At 40.8% G+C, this 23,864-nt stretch overlaps 1 protein-coding gene across 1 annotated transcript; it reads right to left on the reverse strand.

The window, feature by feature from the left end:
• Positions 1–20,971: 20,971 nt before the first annotated feature.
• Positions 20,972–23,864, reverse strand: LOC142379398 (uncharacterized). Its single transcript, XM_075464550.1, has 5 exons — positions 23,375–23,864; positions 23,103–23,267; positions 22,662–22,751; positions 22,229–22,278; positions 20,972–21,966 (listed from the first exon to the last, which is right to left on the reverse strand). The coding sequence occupies exons 1-5, from the start codon at positions 23,730–23,732 to the stop codon at positions 21,643–21,645; spliced, it is 987 nt and encodes a 328-aa protein (XP_075320665.1). The 5' UTR covers positions 23,733–23,864; the 3' UTR covers positions 20,972–21,642.

Genomic DNA, 23,864 nt, shown 5'->3' on the forward strand with positions numbered 1-23,864 from the left:
CTCAGAAAGTATTCACATCCCATTGACTATATTTCATCTGCTTTTCTCTTTTTCCCAGTCGATATGGAGAGCAAGGATGTGGTTTATACTTATGATACACTTAAACCTGTTTATTGAAAAGTGTAGGTTAAAGTTTGTCTCCAACAGTAGATCTTTGTGTGTGAAGCTCAATTCAATTCAGTTTTATCTGTATGTCACAAGTGTAATCTCAAGGATCCTTGACCCTTAATTGAATTATGTAACTGTCTTATGGCGTGCAGCCTTCAACCTGCGGGATCCGAGATGAAGATGATGGAGGATCATACATATCACGTAAGACAAGAATAGGCAACAGTTCATGAATTGATTCCATCAAAAATAAGATATAGAAAAATATTAGGATGCAAAGAAGCTAATTTTGGATGGCAAAGTCTTGAAAAACAGGAAAGAACACTTGTGTGGTTTTTCACCTATGGAAATCTTCAGATTGATGCCAGAGCTGCTTCTTTTCTCTTTGACTGATAATTTAGCTGTATACATGTAATTTGTGGCTAAATTGTGGGTGGATGGCATTTGAGATGATGTGCTATCTCCAAATTGACAGGTAGATGTTGCAACTGTTGCACACTGTTCTTTTAAAGCAACACTAGAGGAGGTTGTAACTTTAAAACTTTATGAATAAATGATTGATTATGGCAAACGTTTTGGTTTTGTGTAGTTCCTGTTGTGAAAAGGAGGACGTCAATTAATTACAGAAGATCAGTAACCTCAAATATCATTAAAAAAATCTTATCCAACGAACAACATAATTAAACGAAAATTGTAGTCCTTCCTACTTTACCTACACACCCACTTCAGAATTTCTGTCTGTACAGTTTTAGTCCAAAGTTCACAAAAAGAATGAAAAATTCTGATTAATCTGAACACAGAACTATTTCCCACTTTAACACAGTCTACTTTATATGACTTTTTTTTCCTGTCTTGTGTTTCCCCCTGCTTACATTTTGTGATAAGCTCGTATTAAAAATAACAAAAAAGATATTCAATTCAAGTCATGAAATATTAGATTTTTTGTTTTTGAAACTGTATTGTCATGTAGAGAGATGCATGAAATTACTCCTCCACATTGAACCCATTCAGGTCGGCGCCTGTTGAACACCCACACACACAGGGTCACACACTCATAGGGCCATATTCACTGGAGTGGTGGGGAGCCATTCACAGGGGAGCAGATGTTGGGGGGGTACGGTGCCTTGCTCAAGGGCACCTCGGTTGTGGCAAGGAGGTGGTCTGACACCCCTCCAGCTGTCCGTTCACCAATCAATCGAACCGCTAACCTTCAAGTTATTGGACGACCCACTCTCACCACTCTCACCACGGCCTGCCATAGCATTTCAGCATCGGATTTGTTCTTTTGTATTGTGAATAAAAACAATTCAAATCATTGCATTCTGTTTTTGTATTTACAATTTACACAGCATTCCCAACTTGTTTAGAACTGTGGTTGCATAATGATACATGCATTTGCAAAAGCATAAGAAAAATAAGAGAATACTTCAATACTTCAAAACATCTCTTCCACTTTCACACTCACCACCCACATCTTTAGAGGTGGAGAACATGCTGCACTAGTTTCCTATTGCCTTGTCACAAGTCAAAGCTACTCTGTGTGCAAAAGACACAGTATAACTGTGCATTATTGAAGATATGCCCAAAACAATGTACATTTTCCTAATGAATCTAATGTTAAAAGACTTAGACTACCAAGCTTGAAGACCAGCCAATACCAAATAATAAGAAAAAAAACGATGTGGCAGATCTCTACCAAGAAAAATCATATCAACCACAAGTGTGTTGTAAATGTATTTTAATATGTAAATCTACTTATCAATTATGGATGGTGCTGATTGATCAAGTGAGTCATGGCAAAAAGATACTGTAGCATATACAATTTAGGTAACCCCAAACTAAATTAACTTAATGGAGGGAAGCAGTTTTATTGTTTTAGGTTGCAGCTGTGCTTTTCATGATGTGTGGTCTGTTGAGCGATAAATGTAAGTGAGCTGTTTTTATGTAAGAGTTTAGTCATTAATGAGATCAGATTTTCCATTTGTTGTAATCATAGAAAGTATAGAAAGCATGGCTGTAAACACGATGATGTCACCCACTGCTATGTGGACTTCTGTTATGAAATCTCAAATTGAGTTCTTTGTCATTGCCATCTCAGTCCAGCACAATATTCCGCCAGGGTTCAGGAATTGTTTTGCGTTTTCATACAGGAGGTATTTGTTTGAGACAGATGTATTCTGTGTCCAACTCCTTCAAATATATAGTCTATCAAGGCTTCACCCACAGGCCTTGTATATCTCAGACACTGTGTCATCTTTTCTTTCCAATTTCATTTTATTTTATTTGTTATCCATAACAATTACTGTAGCTATACACTTTCCATTCTTGGATTAATGATGTAGAATTGAAATAAGCTGAATTGAATCCCAGATCAGAACTCATCACATTCTGAGAGGCTCTATTACAAACCAACTATTTTTGAGGGAAATGTTCGAGCAAGAGTTATCAAAAGACTGTGTATGTGCAGCAGCCATTTTTCATTGGACTCTTTCTTACAATTCCGTAATTTGGACAACCTGCAGCTGTGTGGGTAAGGTGTTTCCAGCCCAACACCGGTCCTCTACTCTCGGTGCGTTGAACAATGTGTACTGCTCTTAGTGTGTTAACATTACATTATTGGCATGTTCCTGACAAAGATGTAGGCCTCCAAGTACAAATATATAATAACATTGATATATACAAAATGGTTAAAGACAGTAATTTAAAGTTTTCATGTATTACTATTAGTTACTCTAGGTACTTCGGCTTGGTAAATTACTGTTGATAAGAAAGCATTGTTAACTACCATCAGTTGCTAATTTACAGCTACACTGCTAAACAGTTTTCCTCTAAGATGGAGTAACTATCTATATATAGAGAGAGCTAGAGGGATTTTAGTTTGACTGGAGGAATAGGTTTCACTATGTTTGCGTATACTTTATGAAACTGCACACCTGCAAACAATACTAGGAAGAGCAAAGATGCCATGAAAGCCAAACATAAAAAAAAATTAAGTCTTTTTCTTTTTCTCAACATTTTTTTTACTCAACATGTAAGCAGTTTGATTCTGTTTTCATTGTGCAACAAAGAATAAATATCTGTGTGTTTGTGTGAGCACACAGAACATGCAGAGTCTGTGAGTCACTCCAGGGGTGGAATTACATATGTATTTGTGAGGTTCTGTAAGTGTTAAACCACAAAAAACACATTGAGCTAAGGTGCATCTGAAATTAGTTGTATGTGTGTGTGTGTACAAGCATGTATTTGCATGGGTGTGATTCATCATGCATCTTGGAAATGCTCAAGTGCATTTGTGGCCTGGCCTTTACCCAGAATTAGTTAAACAGAAATAGCTACAAGAGCAATAACATCCCCAGCTAAGCGGCAAGGGATTCAATCCCCAAGTCATTTTACAAAAGCGTGGTGTGATTGAGTCAGTCTGCCCATTGAATTCAGTATTTAATTTCCTCAAGGTCTCAAGAGCCGTGTCTCCGTTTCCAATTTATCTTCCTCATGAGATCAGGATGGGAAACTAAATGAAGGGTTTTTGCTTTCTTTTCTTTCCTTTTTTACTCCATGGTTTTCTTTTATTGTAAAACGCTGAATGCTCGGTGTTGGATAGGAGAGGACAGGTTAATGAGTGTTCTTACTGTAGCAACACTCCCCATTATCACAATTTCTCTCTCCCCTTTTCCTTTACTGCATTTATCAACTTAAATATTTGTTTTATTCTCTTCTGGTATTTCAGCTTCAGCTCATGACGTTTCTTTCATTTTTTTTAAGTTTGCACGCAATAAAAAATAAGTGGGTAAAATCAAATGTCAGATGAGTAATGCTTCTCTTGTCAGCTGTTAATGATAGCAAAAATGGTAAAGAATAGCAATATCTTGGAAATGCATCAAAATAGCATGGCGCTCACTGCCCATTTTGCATGTAATTTCTATTCATTTAAAGCTTTTTGTGTGCCATTTTACTGCATTAAATGACATTTGAAGTAAATAGGGTTTAACAGAAGTCATTCTGAATCTGGACAAACTAAAGACTATAAAGTAAGTGCATCCAACTTGTTAAAGTCATGGCACATTATGGCTTTCTAATTTTGAAGTTTGGCATGAAAAAACTATATTTTATAAATAGGTGTTGGACTCAGTCATATTATTTAATTTTTAAAGTTTTTCTTGAATAGCCCGAGTATATTTCCACAGTTGTGTCATAAAAAAAAGCAAATTAAAAAGACAATAGATGAATCATGCTCTGTCTAAAATTGTTAAAAAAATATCTGATTCAGGAGTGCCACAAAAATCATATCTCCATCATCAGTAGCCTCCAGTTCTTCACAGCTTCAGTTGCATACCTGTTATCATTGAAACCACCAATATCAAAGACTAACCCGGTTGCAGCTGTTGTCTTAGAGTGGCACATTTTAATAACATTACACCATCAGGTACATTTATATTCCACAGGGTTGTCTTTATCGTGGTTCGCTAGCAACCCGATCTACTTTTAAAAAAAATAAAAAAACATTAAAGAAATAAATATATTTCAAATAATTTTCCTACTTTCTTTAACATATTCTTCCCAAGATGCAAGACAAGGACGAATAACGTCATGAGTATTAAGGGAGCCCAAAGAAAAGATTGTTGACAAAGTTGTCAAAGCAGAGGTCCGTTTCACGTAGCAGGTTTAGTGAAAACTCTGAGTTGGTTAACCCTGAAATGAGGGAAACCCTGAGTTTTCCGTTTCACAAAGGGAGGTAACTCAACCCCGAGAAAGAGGGGTAACTCTAGCCTGTTTCACAAAGAGAGGTAACTTAACCTCTCGGTCAGTTACCGGAGTAACAGACTCTCTGAACCTAACCTGGTCGGGACCAGGTTTTATTCAAGAAACCTTGAGTTTCTCTCTGTCTCCGCCCTCTTTCAGCCACACACGCCATTTGATTTCCTCATTCATTCAGTCAGCAGAGCGAGTTCTTCTACTTCTATAAGTCAATTAGGCACAGTAGGAGGCGACTTTTTTCACGAACATGGCATGTCCTTTTGACAACGATCCCGTGGATGAAGGTGCAGCATTATTGCGCAGAGAAATAAATCACGCATAGATTTTTGCATTTACAGACAATTATCTTTTTGAGCGGCACCATCAGAATGTGTTGGGACAAAAGAAAAAAAGACATAAAAGACAAATAAATATTTGTATGAATAGGCTTAAAAAAGACATATTATATAGGCCTATCATATTTTATAAAGGCACTCGTGTCTTGGGGGTGGATTCCCTCAGCCACTGGCCTCCCGTTAGAGGTGGCGGTGCTGGGCACCACCCGTTTTACGGGCATCTGCCTTCTTTCTGTTGGCTCAATAGAAGTCTGTGTTAGTTTAAATAGGCTTAATTATTTAACAGAACATGATATAGATGATGACTCTAAATTGTCCTTCGGAGTGACTGTGAGTGTGTATGGTTGTTTGTCTCGTTTGTCTCTATGTGGCCCTGTGATGGACTGGCGACCTGTCCTGGGTGTACCCCGCCTCTTGCCCATTGACCGCTGGGATAGGCTCCAGCCCCCCCGCGACCCGACTGACGGATTCAGCGGTATAGATAATGGATGGATGGATAATATAGATGAGAAGACATAGTTTCTGTGTGTGAAAACAACATTATGTTGGGAATAAAATAACTGCACAGTCAAATAGCCACTTAATATTTACATTACAGTGTAAAACATGATCAAAATGAGCCTCCATGACGATGTCTCACCTGTTTGAACAATGTTTTTATATTTCATCTTAAACTGCCAAGTGCGCTTCTCCCCCGCGAGATTGCACCTAAATGAAATAAATGAATGGGCTACCATTCAAGCAGTTTCCCTGTAATATTATTGGGATTGCAAAGGACTACATTTAAACTTACACTTTTGCTGCTACAGCGGTGTTGCACTTATTTCTAAAAACGTATTGAAACTCGCCGTATGAGCGCATTAATATTTCCAATTCGAGGTTGGTGAAAAACGTAGCCCCTCCTCTTCCCCGTTGCCAAGGTGACTCGTCGAATCGGGGCTCCATTGATGCTGGCTTTTTAAAGTTGTGGTGCACGCGTAAAACTCAAGGTGAACCTACTCAGAGTTGATTAACCTCACTCAAATCAGCGTTTCTGGAACCGAAAACTCAGAGTTTTCTATCTCAGAGTAGATCAACTCAGAGATCAGGAATAGACTCAGAGTTGGTTGAACCTGCTTTGTGAAACGGACCCCAGGTCGACTAGACATATGGATTTGGAAGAGAGGCATTTTTTATCTGTGATGTTTTATCATCACAGTTGACCAAACCACTAAAGCTGAAGCTGAGATATCCAAAAATAACACAGTCAGTACATTTACATGACACTAGAAAGTGCCTGGGCACTCTGTGGATGCTCCAAAGTTCCATCTTTTAAAAACAGTAAAATACAAGTGTATGTTAATACAGCTGAGGCCCCAGTAAAGCTGCTTTCTTTCAAATATTTGTCTGTATTTGCCAGACAATTCATCTAAAATTGCGACTGACAGGCAGCTCATTAAGTCTAACGTGTCAACTTGTCGTGACTCAAAGCATTCCCAAACTGTTGCTCTTCTCTTCTAAAATCCTGACCTTTTAGATGAAACAAAATATATATTTTCTAGCAAAATCACCATTCAAGTATCCTAGGAAAATTTAGAGCTCCTTATGCCAAACAGCCACAATTATGAACAACATGGGTGTCAGACACCTTTTGCTGACTAATCATTAATGCGTTAAGAAATGTAACAAAAATGCAGTGCAGAAATTGGCAATTGAATAGGAAATATTAAATAATACTTTTAAATAAACATTGACTGTTCAATAGATGGCCACAGGCAGGAATGACTTCCTGTGGCGCTCTGTGGTGCAGCGTGGTGTAATCAGTCTCTGGCTGAAGGTGCTTCTGTGGCTGACCAACACATTGTGAAGAGGATGTGCAGGATTATCCAGCATGGATTTTATCCTGGACAGCATCCTTCTGTCTGAGGCTATGTACACACGTAGCCGGGTATTTTTAAAACTGAATGTTTCCCCCCCTCCGTTTATAAAATAATCTGTATCCACATTACCTCGTTTTCGAAAAAACACCTTCCACACATAACCGAACATCTGCGTTTTCACCTGTCTTGACAACCCAAATGCATTTGCTGTTTAGCGCAATCTGTCCTGCAACTTTTTTGAGCACACTGACAGGTGATCGCATGACAGTGGACTGCCCCTCGATATGAGGACGTAATAATTCCGACAGCGAGAGGACTGAGGACCGGGACATGCGAAATTGTCACGCCATTCCTCTGGGAGTACGACTTGGGCGTGTAAAATCAAGGCAGTAAACAGCGCCTGCACAATAATAACCACTACAATTCTCAAGGCATCCATGCTTCTTCAGTAAACAAAGGTCGCACTTTAGACTTTAAAGCAGATTTGTTGTCACTGGGGCCTTACTCCTTCTCAAATCCACCACCAGTTCCTTGGTCTTTGCCACATTGAGCTGCAGATGGTTCTGCTCACACCAAGTGACAAAGTTGTCCACCACACCCCTGTACTCCGTCTCATCACCATTACTGATGCATCCAACTACTGCAGAGTCGTCAGAAAACTTCTGAAGGTGGCAGGTCTCTGTGCAGTAGCTGAAGTCTGTGGTGTACAGGGTGAAGAGGAAGGGAGAGAGGACGGTCCCCTGCGGGGCCCCGGTGCTGCAGATCACCTTGTCTGACCCGCAGTGCTGCAGGCGCACGTACTGTGGTCTGCCAGTCAGGTAATCCACAATCCAGGACACAATGGGGGCATCCACCTGCATCGCCGTCAGTTTCTCACCCAGCAGAGCCGGCCTGATGGTGTTGAATGCACTGGAGAAATCTACGAACGTGACTCTCACAGTGCTCGCCGGCTTGTCCAGGTGAGCGTAGACACGGTTGAGCAGGTAGATGATGGCGTCCTCTACTCCTAGTCGGGGCTGGTATGCGAACTGGAGGGGGTCCAGAAGTGGTCTGACCATGGGCCGGAGCTGTTCCAGGATGAGTCTCTCCAGGGTCTTCATGATGTGTGACGTCAGTGCCACGGGTCTGTAGTCCTTATGGCCGCTGGGGCGCGGCACCTTCGGCACAGGAACGACGTTTTCCACATCACGGGGACCCTGTGAAGACTCAGGCTGCGGCTACACGAAAACGTTTTTCACTGTAAACGATACTTTTTCTTATAGTTTCGCTGTCGCGGCCACACGGAGCCGGCGTTCCCACTACCCCAAAACGATAGTTTTTGAAAACGGGTTCCAGAGTGGGAAAGTTTGAAAACGGCCTCGTTTCGTTTCCATTGTTACAGCTAAAACGTTTTTGCGTCAGTCACACGTTGACGCTGTGAGCCAATTTTAACACTTCTCTATTGTCTCACAGCGTGGTGTGACACAGTGGCGTGTGTACTGCATCGTTTCATCGTTTTCATCCGTTTTCGTCTGGACAGCAGCGCGTTTCCGTGTGGTCGCAAGAATTTTCGTACCCGTTTTCAAAAAAAACCTCGTTTCGTTTCCGTGTAGCCGTAGCCTCAGGCTCAGGCTAAAGATGTTGTGGAGGACTCCACATAGCTGGGGGGCACAGACTTTGAGCACCCGGGGGCTCACACCATCCGGGCCTGCAGACTTGCCTGAGTGGAGTCTGCTCAGCTGTCTCCTGACATGTTCAGGGGTGAAAGTCAGTGTAGAGGTGACAGGAGGGGGAGGGGTGGAGGTGTTATGCCGGAGAGTGCAGTCAGCCTGGGAGCCGGGGGAGGAGGTGTGAGGGGGGCCATCACAGGAAGATGAAGGGCTGCTGGACGGGGGAGGGAGAGAGTGAGGGGTGGGTGCTGGCTGCAGGTGACCAAGGTTCACAGAGTCGAATCTGTTGAAAAACAGATTCATCTCATTTGCCATGTCCACACTGCCATCAACTCCTCTGTTGCTGGATGGTCTGAAACCAGTGATGGTCTTCATTCCACTCCAGACCTCTCTCATGTTGTTCTGCTGGAGTTTATACTCCAGCTTCCTCCTGTACTTATCCTTGGCCTCTCTAATCTTCACTCTCAGCTCCCTCTGGATCGTTCGCACCTCCTCTCTGTTGCCAGCTCTGAAAGCCCTCTTCTTCTTATTGAGAATGTACTTTATGTCCTTTGTCACCCACGGCTTGTTATTTGGATAACAAAGGACAGTCTTTGGTGGGACGATGGTGTCAACGCAGAAGTTAATGTAATCAGAGACACACTCTGTGAGCCCATCAACATCCTCCCCATGCGGCTCACAGAGCGTCTGCCAGTTTGTGGCTTCAAAGCAGCCCTGCAGGGTCTCATTGGCCTCCTCAGACCATCTCCTGACAGTCTTGGTGGTTGCAGGCTGGCTCTTAACCACAGGCACATAGCAGGGGTCGAGGTGAATCAGGTTGTGATCTGACCTTCCAAGTGGGGGGAGAGGAGAGGAGCTGTATGCATCCTTAACATTAGCATACAGCAGGTCGATGGTTCTCTCCTCTCTGGTGGGACAGTTCACATACTGTGTGAATGTGGGGAGTGTTGTGTCCATGGTGATGTGGTTGAAATCACCAGAGATAGCAATGAATGCACTCGGGTGTTGAGTCTGTAGCCGGGCTATGGCTGAGTGGATGGAGTCACTTGCCGACGTCGGGTTTGCAGAGGGGGGGACATAAACAGCCACCATGATGACCTGTGTGAACTCCCTGGGCAGATAATATGGTTGTAGTCTAACAGCACAAAGTTCAATATTCGGGTCACAGAGACGCTCCTTGATGGTGATGTGAGCGGGGTTGCACCATCGCTTGTTCACGAGAACGGCGAGCCCCCCACCTTTGCTCTTTCTGCTCCTGGTGCGATCTCTGTCAGCCCGAACGGTGTTAAAGCCCTCTATGGAAACGTTGTCATCGGGAATATCCTGGTGCAGCCATGTCTCCGTGAAACACATTAAACTGCATTCCTGGTACTCCCTCTGACTCCGGGCCAGCGCTGTCAGCTCGTCCATCTTATTCTCCAGGGACCGCACATTTCCCATAATAAGCGAGGGGACACGGCTTAAATCGCTTTTCTGTGATTCTCCGTAGTCTCAACCCGTCCCTTTTCCTGCGTTTCTTCTTTCCTCCTCTGCACCCCCGATGTGTTCTCCTCCGTAGCTCCGCTGGGATATCAGCTGGTCTTTCCGCTAGGTCAGCCGGCCTCAGGTCGATCAGCTGTTCTCCGGAGTAAACAATGCGACTCGATTCGCTGTGATACCGGAGTGAAGAAGTATCACAGCGAACAGAACAGCAAAAACTTGCACTATCCTCATGTTCAGAGTTTGAGGTTTAAGTTAAATAAATAGTGTAAAATAAAAGTTTAAAAAGACACGAAAAGTAGCAAAAGTGGTAAAATACGCGAAAGTAAACGGGAGCGACTGCAACAGGCTGCACACGAGTTGACGCATGCGCACTAATATATATTGAGTAACAATATATATTACTTATGGAAATATTGGCGTGTGTTTATTTATTTTTTCAAAGGGACACAATTTCTTAGTGTTAAAGGCCTTTACCATTTAAAGCATGTTTTACAGGACAAAGGGCAGCACACAGATAAACAAACATTTTTGTCTTTATTGAGGATGGTGTTCTGTGTGCCCCTGGTCGATGGTATTGACCAATTGCCTGATGACTGCTAATGAACTAAAGATGAAAACAAATCACTATTCAGTCACCAGAGGGTGTACTTACGATGAATCACAAACACTTTTACATAGCCAGCAAAATTGATTCGAACTCCTTGGGATACACCTTAAAGTCATTACCAATCCATACACAAGCACAGATAATTGGTATTCAGTTGTAATTGGTAGCGACTTTGTTACAAGCGCCACAGAGCCAATTATAACTATATTAAAACCTATGCACAGAGGTACAAACAAACCTTGCTTGGTGAGTAAGTGAATAAGATGAAGCTTTTTAATAACACTTTCATTGTTCTGCTGCTTTGGCACCTGAGAGAAAAGAATACAATGTCACAAAAAAGCGAACACCCTTTGGGCTGTTTGGATCAGAGGCAATCCCAATTTTTTCTTTCTTATGATCATCAAGATAGACAAATCATTCATATGGAGATAAGAAAGTTGGCACAATTTATACTGCAACCACTGGGGTGAGTCATTGGGCAAGCCCAATACTTTTGTATTTTGAAAGACAAAAGTACTAGTCCAGTGACAAAATGGATGGATAATTAGCTTTTCTACACCTACATGGATTTTCGTTGTAGAGGTCTGTGGTTTCAACAAGCTACATTAGAATATTGCAACAATCAAGGAAAATGAAAAAGAAGACCCAAGGTGCTTCCCATGAGCAGTGCTGCATCATTTCTTTTCCACCAGCTGGGAAACAGCAAGTGCTCGCTGGTGCTGTATGCAAATAAGAGAAAAAAATGTGAACATAATAAAATAAAGTTGGTTTTACTCGGCACAGTTATGAATATGTATACTAAAGTTTGTAATTTATGTGGCTGAGGGTACAAAACTTTAACACGACTGTGAAAATGGCCAGTGCTTTTTTTGATGATTGTGTGACTGTAATTTAGATTCTTTAGTGGAAAGATGTCTTAATTGTTTAACACAGTCTGGATAAAGCAGAGAATGTTGAAGAATTTATGAAAGGAATTAATGACAGAGGTTCATGTGGCTTTTGAATGATGAGCTCGGGCTTAAAAATACTAAAAAAGTCTTTGGAATGGGAAGGTGTGTGGTGTGGGGCATATGGCAACGTATCCAGCTGTTGATCAGGTGTGACTTTGAAATTTTGCCAGTTGATAATCTAAAATGCCAACTAGAAGACAGAAAAAATGGCTGAAAAGCCTTCAAAAACACAAACATTTACCACCTTTTAAATCTTTTCAAAAGCACTGCCAAGCAGTTAGCCGTCCAAGTCTTACACAAGTCCTGACTCAAAGAAGATATGTGTAAAATTCAATAGTTTTAACTTGAACAGCTACAAGGTTGTTAAGGTTTGAGTTGCTTTTAGATAACAAAAAGATGTATTTTCTGTGCTCTGTTCCGGGGAGCTTTTAGTATAGCTTCCTGAGCAGAATTCCTCCCTCATTTTCCAAATTGAGAGCACACTGACTGAAAAGAGAAAAAAAAAGTCTTTTCACAGGCACTAAAATGTTAACATAAAACAGGGATTGATGTTTCAGTTAGTGCTTTGTCAGTGTGTGGCTCCTTTAAATGCCCATGTGTTATGTTTATTTGAGAACATGATTATCGTTTTACACAGTCCATGAGATCATGCAGTTACTTTCTATTTTACACCAGCTCAAAGACAGAAATGAGGAATTTGGAATTTGAAACGCTTAATAAAACTGCTACCAATACAGGAACGCTTATGCTGAAACTTAGCAACCTTCTCTTTGTTACATAACTCCAGCCAAGGTGAGTGTGGGACAGGCTCATCCTGTGCAGGAGCTGAAGGGAACCACATTGAGGCTTTGATAACACTCCAAGGATTTGTGTGCATGCATCAAAAAACTAAACTGAAATAAAGATAAAAGAACAGCAAAAAAAAAATAATCAGCCATGTATGAAATGTATAATTGGCTAATGTGTCTGCACAAAGCAGAGAGAAGGTAAGTGGGTAATATGACTTTGAAAACAGTAGGAACATCATAAGTGCTACCCAGGGCAGCTTGTTTGTAATTGCTTCCTTTGACTTTAAAGACATGGGCAAGGAGCAGAAACTAATCAGCTTAAGGTGTTTAGATATGGTTGTAACCTGGTCAATTTGATTTCAGAGCAGAGATTGGAAAGGTTTTTAATTGGCTAATTGGCCTGTCCTAGTCCATGTGAAGTGCAGTATGACCATATTTTAAGACACAAGTGCTCAAACTGTCAAAGTGTGAGATGAAATTTTAAGCAGATTATTTAAAAAAAAAAACACTAAGAGCAACTGTATTATTGCTAAAAAAAAACTTCCCTCGCACAGAAAAATATTCTAAGCATATCTTAGCACAGTTTGGGTTGAACCTTCCATTTATACAGTCAATGGTCTATTATCACAAAAGTTAACATGCTGTTATGATGTCAAACTAATTAAATCTAAATTGTAATAATTAATATTTCCTTTGCAGTGACATATTGTTCAGTCTGTTCATCTTTACAGTGTTGAAATATACTGATTTGCTTGAGTATGACATAGACTACAAACAAATAGATTGACAACATACAGGCAGATGGTTTCTCTGTGCAGTTAAAATAGATTCATTTTGCAGAGTGGTTATATTCTAGGAGACATTTTTGCACTAATAACATAATAGGATCCATTTCATGAGGGAAAAATTGAGGAACTGATGAGGTATAGCATAATCAAACACATAGTCACTCCTGAATAGGCCTAGCTTCTCCCAAATTCTCCAGCACTGCCATAATTTTGAATTATTTTTGAATTGAATTGAATTGAATAGAGCTACCCATGAGGTGTCGCATCTTAAAAAATTATAACACAGAGGAACATTTTGTTCCACCATGCGGTACCTAAAGTGCCTAGAGAGTGTGTGTTTGCAACAAAACACACCAAACCAGAGTACCTCTACATTCATTAAACACAGTTTGAAAAACCTCCTGCAAAGAACCATGAAACGTTTGAGTTAGTAGCATCTTGGCTCTTAAATTCTACACTGTACTCCACTACAGGGAGTGCTAAAGCCTTATGGGCATGATATCCCGTAGGCTATGTATCAGCCTGATATCTGTGTTTATGTTTTGAAGTGTTTCTATTTTATTACTTCAGATAAGTTAATATGGGGATTTATTTTGTTTGATCGAAGCAAGGGGAAGGGAAGCACCGGCTTGTAAGGGGTAAGCCTCCTTCAAAGGAAAGTGCTCTGAGCAAACGTTTAACGCTCATTTTCAAGAGCTGTGTTTGTACATACAGTATATGATCAAATTTTCCAGTTTCAGTTCATCAAACAGATGTTAATGGTTGTCATAGTGCACCCACAGAGGTGCTTTCTCTTCTTCTTACGATTTATCTCTCAGGACTGTTTGGGTGTTCTTAACTGAGATCTCTCTAATATTACTGTCAGTTCTTTTCAACGTGTTGTCCAACATCATTTACTCTGGAGACATATTGTCAACACGTTTGAAAATGGCACAAGGGAAAATTTTTCAGAGAAATACATTACAGCACTTTTTCAAATTAATTGTAACACTTTGAAAAAGGGTCATTCGCATATTGATAAAATATACTTTCAAATGCATGTGTAGAGAAAACACATTTACATTGTCCAGAATGAATAATAATAAAATGATGATCGTTCAACTCTGACTGAACTTTTCACATGACTGACTCATTTCCATTGAACTATGTTGCTCTAACAAAAAAAAAAGTATGCAAAGTAGAAAGAAACAAGGCAGTTTTACTTTATCAGCCGCTAACGTTATTAGGAAAACTGTGTCAGTGTTGATTTCTAAGGATGCACCAAATGTGAAAATCAGGGCCAATATCTATATTAAAAACAATTATTAAAACAATAGCCAATACCAATTGTTTTTGTCATTTATTTTCCCTTTGATGCTAGGGAAACAATTCAACTATTTCAGCCCTTCATCCCACTTTATCTTTGAACGAGTACAGATTCATCCATACAAAATGTGTCAAAAATCATAACTTTTGAAATGATTTAATCAGTAGGCTACATAAAATATTTGTATTTTGATGTATTTTCTGACCAAATGATGCTTCACTTTGTTTCAGGGATGGTTGTGGGATTTTTTAAATACCTTGTTCCTGTCTCAAACCACTCGATACATTTTACTTCCGGTCACTCCTGGTAGGTTGCAGCTCTTGAACATGGTTTTACTTTTATTAGTCTTTTTCCTTCCGTGTGTAACCCCATGAGTGCAGAGGTTGTTACTCTCTATACTTTTGTGGGCAATTCAGAGCATGTGAACGGAGCGGAGCGCAGAGCAATTCCCGCTCCCCGCTCAGGAGGATGTTCGCTCATTCGCTCCCCCGCTCAAAGTTGCGCCAGGACGCTCCGCTCAAAACTCGCTCCGCGCTCACCTTAATTTTCCTGCTGCTCAGGCGAAATCGCTCCACACTCGCTCAAATTTTCAGGAGAAGGCATTTTCTGACATTTTTACTTCATGTAATTATGACAGGGCCCTGGGACACACGGCGTTTGATTTAATGATGTGACCGGTGTATTGTCTTATTTAACTGGCTGTTAAATTATCGCCACTCTGACGTACAAAAAATAAGGTTTAGAAAATGTTGGGCGCCAGGTAGAAAACTACCACGTCAGGATGAAGCCCACCAGATTACTCAGCTTAAATATGCATCACACGACACAGCAAAGAGAGAGCCCAGGCTGGGCTAGGCAGGAGGAGGGAGAGGCGTGCGTGCGTGTGTGTGTGTGTGGCCGCGAGAGCATCAGCAGAAACGGAAGCAAAGCAGAGGAAACGAGGGTCACGGTTAGAACTAGCACCTGAGCCGTCAGCTTAATTCAGACAATCAGAAAGGGGAATATGTCTTCACGGTACCTGACCTGTTCCGAGCGTTCCCGTGTCCCAAAACTCCAGACGAAATACACAATCCACGCTTGATAGCGTTTGTAGGCCCTACAGTTCGGGCGTTTCCCTGTTTATTATCCGCACTCTCTCTGCAACTAATGCTAGCTCCGCCACACATAGAACACACCGTTGCGCCCTCGACTTGAATTGCTCACTTCCTCATTTACTACGGGTGACAAGGCCCGCGTGGCTGCTTGTCCCCAGCTGTGAACGTAACATCTCGCTCCATTCATGTTGCCCCGCGTTTCCTATTTAATTATTAATTTATTACACTAGACTACATTAAATCAAAAATGTTATTTTACAAATTTTATAATCCAACATCGGAGCGAACTGGAGCGGAGCGAAATCCTCGCTCCGGCTTTTGAACTGAAAACCGCTCTCCGCTCTCAGGCTAGGCGTCCACTATTCCGGCACGTCAACGTAACTCGCCGGATTGGATGCCTAGTGTCGCCGTGTTGCTGCTGCAGTGGGCGTGTACAGAGGGGCTTGTACACGAAGTTGTAGATAGAACATACGGGCTCCGGGGGAAAGTAAATAACTTGTGATTTTAACCAACCGAAGTTTCTCCCTCTAAAAAATTTGAGTTTTGGAGGGAAATTAATGTGTATAAATCGTCAGCAATGGAAAATTATTTCGTATTTCACCATGGCTGTGGATCTGCGAGCGAGGAGAGCTGCTGCTGCTGCTGAGCCGACACAGGAGATCACATGATCTACAGTCATTGGATAACGCACTACGGCTGCCGTGGCAAATTTGCATAAACTTCAAGCGAGCCCAACTTTTTGACGTGCCGCAAGTCCCCCGCTCGCCGTGCCGGAATCCCAGCATGCTTTGCGAGCACGGCGACAACGATCGGCCGGATTTCATTGAAAATGAATTGAATGCGTTGGATACGGCTTGACGTGCCGGAATAGTGGACGCCTAGCGTCACCATATTTCACCGCTCCGCTCCGTTCACAAGCTCTGGTGGGTATATACTAAATTGAAACCTTAGTGTTTTGTGTCTTTTATTTGAGATCAGCATGAAGTAAAGTTCATATGTTCACATAGCAGATGCTTACACCACTAATGTATTGACTTTTATAATCTTTTTCCATCGGTCCATATTCACTATACCCACTTTATTCAATTCAGGGTTGTTGGGGGTGGGAGCCTTTCTCAACTGCCACTGGGCGAGAGGCGGGTCACACTCTAGCCGAGTCGCCAGTCTATCACAGGGCCACACAGAGACAAACAAGACAAACAACCAAATAAGCAATAATTCATCCATCCATCCATTTTCTATACCCACTTAATCCAGTTCAGGGTTGTGCGGAGCTGGAGCCTATCCCAGGTGCCATTAGGTGAGAGGCGGGGTACACCCCGGACAAGTCCCCAGTCCATCACAGGGCCGCACAAAGACAAACGAGACAAACAATTATGTGCGCTATAATTTTGCTCCATATTTCTCGAAACTTCAAAGAAGCAAACCCAGTTCATGAATGTAGATGTGTGCATGTGTATGTATTTGTGTGTCCATGAAAGCAAAGGAGAGAAAGAAATTGTTTAATCCTTTTCACTTTGCTACAGAGTGTCATTGACTATCATTGACAACAGAGCAAACACCCCGAGGCCAGCACACTCTTCCCCTAGTGGCTGGTGTACACAATGACAGTGACAACAATAGCAACAACATCAAGCTGCTCTGACTCTGAGAGCTTAACAAGAACAGTTTCCGGGGGGCATTTCTGCTGCCAAAGTCACCCCTGCTGTCTACGTGTATGTGGGTGTGTGTGTGACTGTGTGGAGAGATAGAAAGACATGAATTAACACAAAAGCAGAAAACCAACACATTCTACATTACTAGATGCATCAATCAGTTTCTTTATTTGTATCATTACATATTATTTTATGACTTTCTCAAGTAATTCTCTTATTTTCATTTTCATTCAGCCATTAAGTCAGCAGTGTATTACTTGACTAATGTACTAAATAGTAAGAAAATGATTGAATTATGCAGCTTTCATCTAATAGCAGTATGTGGCATCCTGTCAGGTGTCTCTGAGTTGGTTTGCGATGGCTTGGGTTACAGATAAATGGACATATATAGTTGGATATGTAGTTCGTGTAAATTTAAGTTAACAAATGCAACACAAAGCAGTCGAGTGAGGATTGCATGCAAGAGTTTCTACCTCATTCTAAATGGACATCAGTACATCATCAAATGGTCCACAGTACATTTATGCTAGCCTGATAAACCAGCCTAAATGGATTGGATGTCTAATTTAGTCTGGCACCGATCAATGGATACAACGGAACATTGTTGATGAGCACAACCCGTTGTCTTTCAAACCGCGTCTGTGCCTATAGGCCAACGCTCTGACCAATCAGCGCAACTGACTGTGACGTAGTAAGCGCGACAGAAAGCTTTGGTGGGAGGGGACTCTTCCAAAACTGATGCCAAGCACAGATTCTATAATAGGACAGATACGCCACTCACGGTGCATTTCCGGTTTCCAACGAGGCGATTTTGGTTGCAGTTCCACCCTCTTTCCACGTGGGGCGCCCAATTTTGGAGACCAGAATGAATGGAGTCCTATGGAGCTATACGCCCTTTCGTGCCCTTATCTCAAGATATAATTTTTTCTCTAGTAATTCGAATGTTGTTTTCGAAAGAGGGTGTTTAGAAAATACCCATGGCTGAGTTTTAGATTTTTAGAGCCACTCATTTGCTTAAAAAAAGGATTTGAAGTGTATATGACGTCATACATAGCTGGTCGACCAGCTGTCATTAGCACAATGCTAGCGCGTTGTGGACAACAAGAAGCCAACCAGTAAGAAATCAAAGGGATATATGTACTCGTTCAGTTGATTTTTTACTTGAAACCCATGTTGAGCTCTCAGAAACTACATTCAAATCTGAGCGCTCTTGAGGAGACTTAGGTGAAACTGACCATTTGTAGCATCTAGCTCCATTGGGCCCCATTCATTCTGGTCTCCACCGACGCTCCCAGTGGAATTCTGGTGGAACTGCAGCCAAAAAGCCGGTACAATGGGGCTTAATAGAGAGTGGCAAGGCTGTTCGTTATAATGGCTGTGTGCCAAGGCTGAATCAAACGAGCACTGTTCCATTGCCGCCGCCATCTTTCTTGTTGTGCTTTCGCTTGTCTATGTTCGCTTCCACTGCCCAACGTCGCACTGCTCTGTCGTCACTCCCTCAGAACCCTCTGGCCCGCCCGCGTTGATTCAAAACACATCTCTGCGTTGTGATTGGTTTAGTTGCCATCTGCCAGATTCAGGGCAGTATTTTCAAAATGACAAGTGGATCGAGGCCAGACCCAACCGCAGGCAAAACATTTTGCCGTCCAGCAGTTGGCGCTGGTTTTCCAGGCTACATTTATGCACGTGATTGTGCACATAAGCATGACGGAATAGGCTCACCTTTACAAAACCTTTTCAAAGCAAAATAAACTTGGCCTTCATCAGCAGGTCAAGCTGTGAGATAAAAGGTGGTTTTATTTGGAAGAATGCTTATACCCCTGAGTGCTTTTTAAACTACTGTTATGAAAAACAGAAAATAAATATTTGAAATATCAAAGTCAGTAACTCGTGAATGTTTCACATGTAAAAATAGATTCCAGTCATCTGAGTGAAATCAGTTAAATCAGTGTGACAAAGTGGGTGAGACCATTTGTCTCATTTATTAATAGGATCTTTAGTTCACCATACTTGTTTGCTTTCAATCATTTTACTATCAGTAATCAGCACTTTACAGACACAGACTATCCCGGGTTTGTTTGTGTTTTGTATTATGTTTGGTTATATTTCATAGTTCAACATCTTTGGTTTAAATAAACACTCACAAGTATTGTTAAATTCAATTATAATTTATTGATTTATGTTTCCTTAGAATCAGTTAAATATACATTTAAGTGTGCTACTCACCATACCCACCATGTGCTCCGAGACAAAGGGAGGAAGTGCTGCAATATTTCTGCTTTTATATTCTGTGAAACATGATTGGGGGAGGTCATTGGACTAGTCCAAATCAGAAAGGTGAGACACATTAGGTTAAGATATTATTTAGGTTTATTTGGTATTTACTTTGGTATGGTTAACATGTAGATGAAGAAGTAAAACAGGTATGAGTGTTTTTACTGTAATGTGTATGAATTGTGACGTGGAAAACTGAAATGGTGAAGTTAAAAGCCAGTGGATTCACCTCCTCTGTTGGTACAACCAAGGAGGCAGTGCCCAGTGAGGTGAGGCTATTTAAGCAATGGCTTTTAGTCTGTCGAGGAGGAGAGGGAGTGCAACTATTGTGCTGATCAGGTGTAGCAATGTACATTTGATTTAATTTCTTTTTTTTTTTTGTTTTGTTTAGTTCTAAGTTGAGTTTTATTTAGTTCAACTAAGATAACTGTTCAGTTATATTTCTTGTTGTAAATATTTTTGCTACACGTGAAGCAGGCACCTGTAAATAAACACCTTGGGGTGATTTTTGGACAAACTGCCGTGATTCTGCCTCCTACTTATGCCGCTCTGGTCAGCTTCCCAACAATCAGATTATCTCTATCCACATTGACAGTTAAATGGCTCTTTAGTTGCCCATCCTCTGTCTTTCCATCAGTTCTGCCTGGTAGGTTTTTTAGAAATGTGGTTGACTGAAAAAGAGACAAACAAAGATTCTTGGTGATATATGCCCTACTGGAAAATATGTGGAGCACGAACAAGAATAAAATAACATTTGCAAAGAGTAATTGTGACTGGTGGTGAGGCTGATCACTGCAACAGCTCATATTGGTCTTCTTGTAACTCTTCTTCCAGACACAAGGGTCAAAGAGGTTTCCTGTCTGTCTCTGTCAAAATGCTAAGAGGAGACTATGACTCATAACATCCATAGTATTTCAAAGACGATCAAGTTTTATGTTATTTTGCAAAGGATTGTTAAATGTGCTCATGATCTCATATGTTTGGATGTGTCCTGCATGTAGGATTTAGTCACAATCCAAACCATGAAAGGGCATTCCTCTCCCTTAACACAACTCTATGTGTGTATTTCTGTTCACGTGTCTGTGAACTGACAGTTTAAATGTTAATCTGAGCTGCTGCCACTACAATAACTTCATGCTAAGACAGAGTACTCATCATACTCATCTTGTATGTGGAGTTAATGCAGAAAATGACACATTTTGCTTTGTTCATATCAAAGTCTTATGTCCTTACCGATGTGCTCTCACTGCAAAACATGACATGACACAAATTTACATTTAGTAATTCAGCAGATGTTTTTATAAAGAGTGACTTACAGGTGAGTAAAAATGACAGTGAATTATATAAAAAAAAAGAAAAACATGCCTCTACAAAGTCTCATAGTTACCTTTAATGCATTTTATACAGAGACAACAGAAAGAAAACAGACTTAATAACACATCAAACAAACCTTTGATGTTATCAGCTTGTGGGAAAAAGTTGAAAAAAATACATGACACAAAAACCTGTAACAGACAGTTGTCAAAGTACAACAGTTGTGAACCGCTAAGTTTGTGCTTTTGAGGAAGCGGTTTCTTAGAAACCTTCTCAAAAAATGTGTTCAATAAGATAAAAAGTTGTGAAGAGGGCACCCTGCCTCTCCCCTAACAGACCCAACCTCAACAGTTTATTTGGCTTTAGCTGAGATATATCTCTGACATTGGTGTAATGTAACTTTTTGCAACTTTTCTTCCACTCATCTCAGTTTGGATCATTTCTGGACATTGACAGGGCCTCTCTCAAGCCAATTGTACACCTAAAAAAAACGTCTCTCTTGCCATTCAGCCCATTGTCTGACATGTTTAGCCACCTGACAAAAGAAACAATAATAAATTATATATAATAATATATACGAATGAGAGCTTTTTACCGGATATTCACCTGTATGAATGCACTGTACACTTTAGAACATGTGTGCAGTAAGTGGGCCCATTTCAGTCTAGTTGAACGTAGTCAAGCCAATGAATATAAAAAGTCATTTTCAATGCTGACTGGCTGCATTTGGACTGATTTCCCTCTGACTTCACGCTCCCTTTTGGGAGGTTGAGCAAGAGAGTACACTGTGTCGCTTAAATGATCTGTGACTCTGGTGTCTGCGCATGCACCTTCCTGGACAGAGTCATAGATGGAAGCTAAAGCTTGAAGATGGGAATAATTCACATAAGTACTATCTTGGTCAATATCAGTGTTGGCTGCAGAGAAGTGGACTGTTAGGTCAGGTACAGTTTGGCTATGCGTGTGCTGGTCTTCAAGTCTGTTATCCTCATGTTCAGGACCCTTGAAATAGTAAACAATGAGAAAAAAGATACGCTGTGTAAAGTACATAATACAGTCATGTCCATAAAAAACATTTAAAAGTAAAGTGTGAACAGTGTCTCTTTGATGAAGCTGAAACCAAGATTTCTGCCATGAAACTTAACTATGTTTGAAATGTCATGAAGACATCTGTGTGGTTCAGCAGTCTCGCTGCAGATCAATTACTCAAAGCAGCTGTGTAAAAGAAAAAAAGGCCAAGCATGAAAGTAAAAAACAAACTTACAACATGTGCACTGTCATGTGAAGAAACAGCTGGACAACTGGACGCCATTTCTGAAAACATATAGAAGGACAAGATTTGTTAATTCTGTACGTCTGCAGGCACTTCTCAGATGCAGCAACCTACTGTAAGTGTAGATAGATAAATACTTTATTCATCCCAATTTGGGAAATTGTTTTGTTGCAGCAGCATACAGTAAAAGATATGAAAACAATTAAAGTAAAAATAAGCAAATAGAATAGAATAAAATAAATATAAAATAAATAGTTTAAGGTATTTTTTCTACAGCTAAACATGGTAGTGGGTCACTTTTGACCCGCAAGACAACAGGAGGGTTAACCCATCCAGGTTGGCACCTGTTGACACACACATGCACAGGGTCACACACTCAGAGACAGATGCCAACCTTGAGCAGTTATGGTGAAGAAAGACTTACTTGGGCGTCTCTTCAAAGTCCTCATGAACATCAAGATGACTATCAGTGAGGTTATGACAATGGAACCCACAACCAGATATGGCACGTATCCTGTCCGAATGAAAGAGAAAGGAAAAGAAGTGTAAAAGTGAAGCACTATGCATCATATTTACTGTTGCAGATCCTCTAATGAACTACAAGTAGTTCTACTAGAGAAAATAAAGACACAAATCAAGTTTTGATTTAAACACAAAGGGACTGGAAATGCATGTGTGTCTAAAAGAAATAAACGATCCGAGGCTATGTAGGCTACTATTCCATCTCATCTTTTTTCTTTTGCTGTACTATAAGTCTGAAGGGATTCTGTTTTATTCGGTATAATTATTAAAATGTATCTTTCAGCCATAACATTTACTAACATAATCACTATAAAGATAATGAGCAAATGTGTGCACATCTTACCAGCTCCTTGCTGTGTCGGTGCAGCAGGCGTCGTATAAAGGGTGTTGTACCACACGTACAATTCAGTTGTGATATCCAGCCTTGAAGACGTGGTGCTTGTAACTGGAACACCATATGTCACTGTAGATCCAACTGGGACTGTTGCAACAATTGTCTTGGGGCCTCCTGATTACAGATCAATATAAAGTACATTATTTACTCACTGGGATATTATTATTCCTTAACAAAGGAATGACAGTCTGTTGAAATGAAAATGAAGAGCAAGAACTTACCATCAATAACTTTAAGATCCACCTCTTCAAATGAATCCCAAAAATATCTTTCAACCCCACAATAATATTTTTTGGAGTCTGACAGTTTCAGATCAGCGAAAGTCACTAATAAAATATCACCATGGTTAGTTATCTGTATTCTGTCCTTACGTTCAGTCCTTTGAAACGCTGCTTTGACGATAATGTGTTTAACATTATTGCATGGTGTGTTACAAAGATACTTAACGTTTGTTGTTACACTCATCGAAGCATCAAAGTTTGAACACTCAACCTTTACAGTTTCACCAACACGGCCCCTTATTATTTGGGTCTTCGCCTCCACCATGCTCAGAGCTACAAGCAAAATTAAAAGAAACATTTTTGATTCAATTAGATTCCTTCCAGAATTTATTTACTTGATTAATTACACTGGAAAATCTTTATTCAAAAGGTAAACCAGGTGATCAAAGAATCACAGAGCAAAACAAAGAAAGAAAGTTGCACAGTACAT

The sequence above is a fragment of the Odontesthes bonariensis genome, chromosome 4, assembly GCF_027942865.1.
Source record: "Odontesthes bonariensis isolate fOdoBon6 chromosome 4, fOdoBon6.hap1, whole genome shotgun sequence".
NCBI lineage: Eukaryota > Metazoa > Chordata > Actinopteri > Atheriniformes > Atherinopsidae > Odontesthes > Odontesthes bonariensis.

What these genes read in the sequence shown, in the direction of transcription:
- LOC142379398 (XM_075464550.1), bottom strand. Translation starts at nt 23,732, where the DNA reads ATGTTTCTTTTAATTTTGCTTGTAGCTCTGAGCATGGTGGAGGCGAAG. An exon ending in GACTTTGAAGAGACGCCCAA is followed by an intron (nt 22,279 to 22,661) that starts GTAAGTCTTTCT and finishes ATATGTTTTCAG; the next exon opens with AAATGGCGTCCAGTTGTCCA. An exon ending in CACATGACAGTGCACATGTT is followed by an intron (nt 21,967 to 22,228) that starts GTAAGTTTGTTT and finishes TACTATTTCAAG; the next exon opens with GGTCCTGAACATGAGGATAA.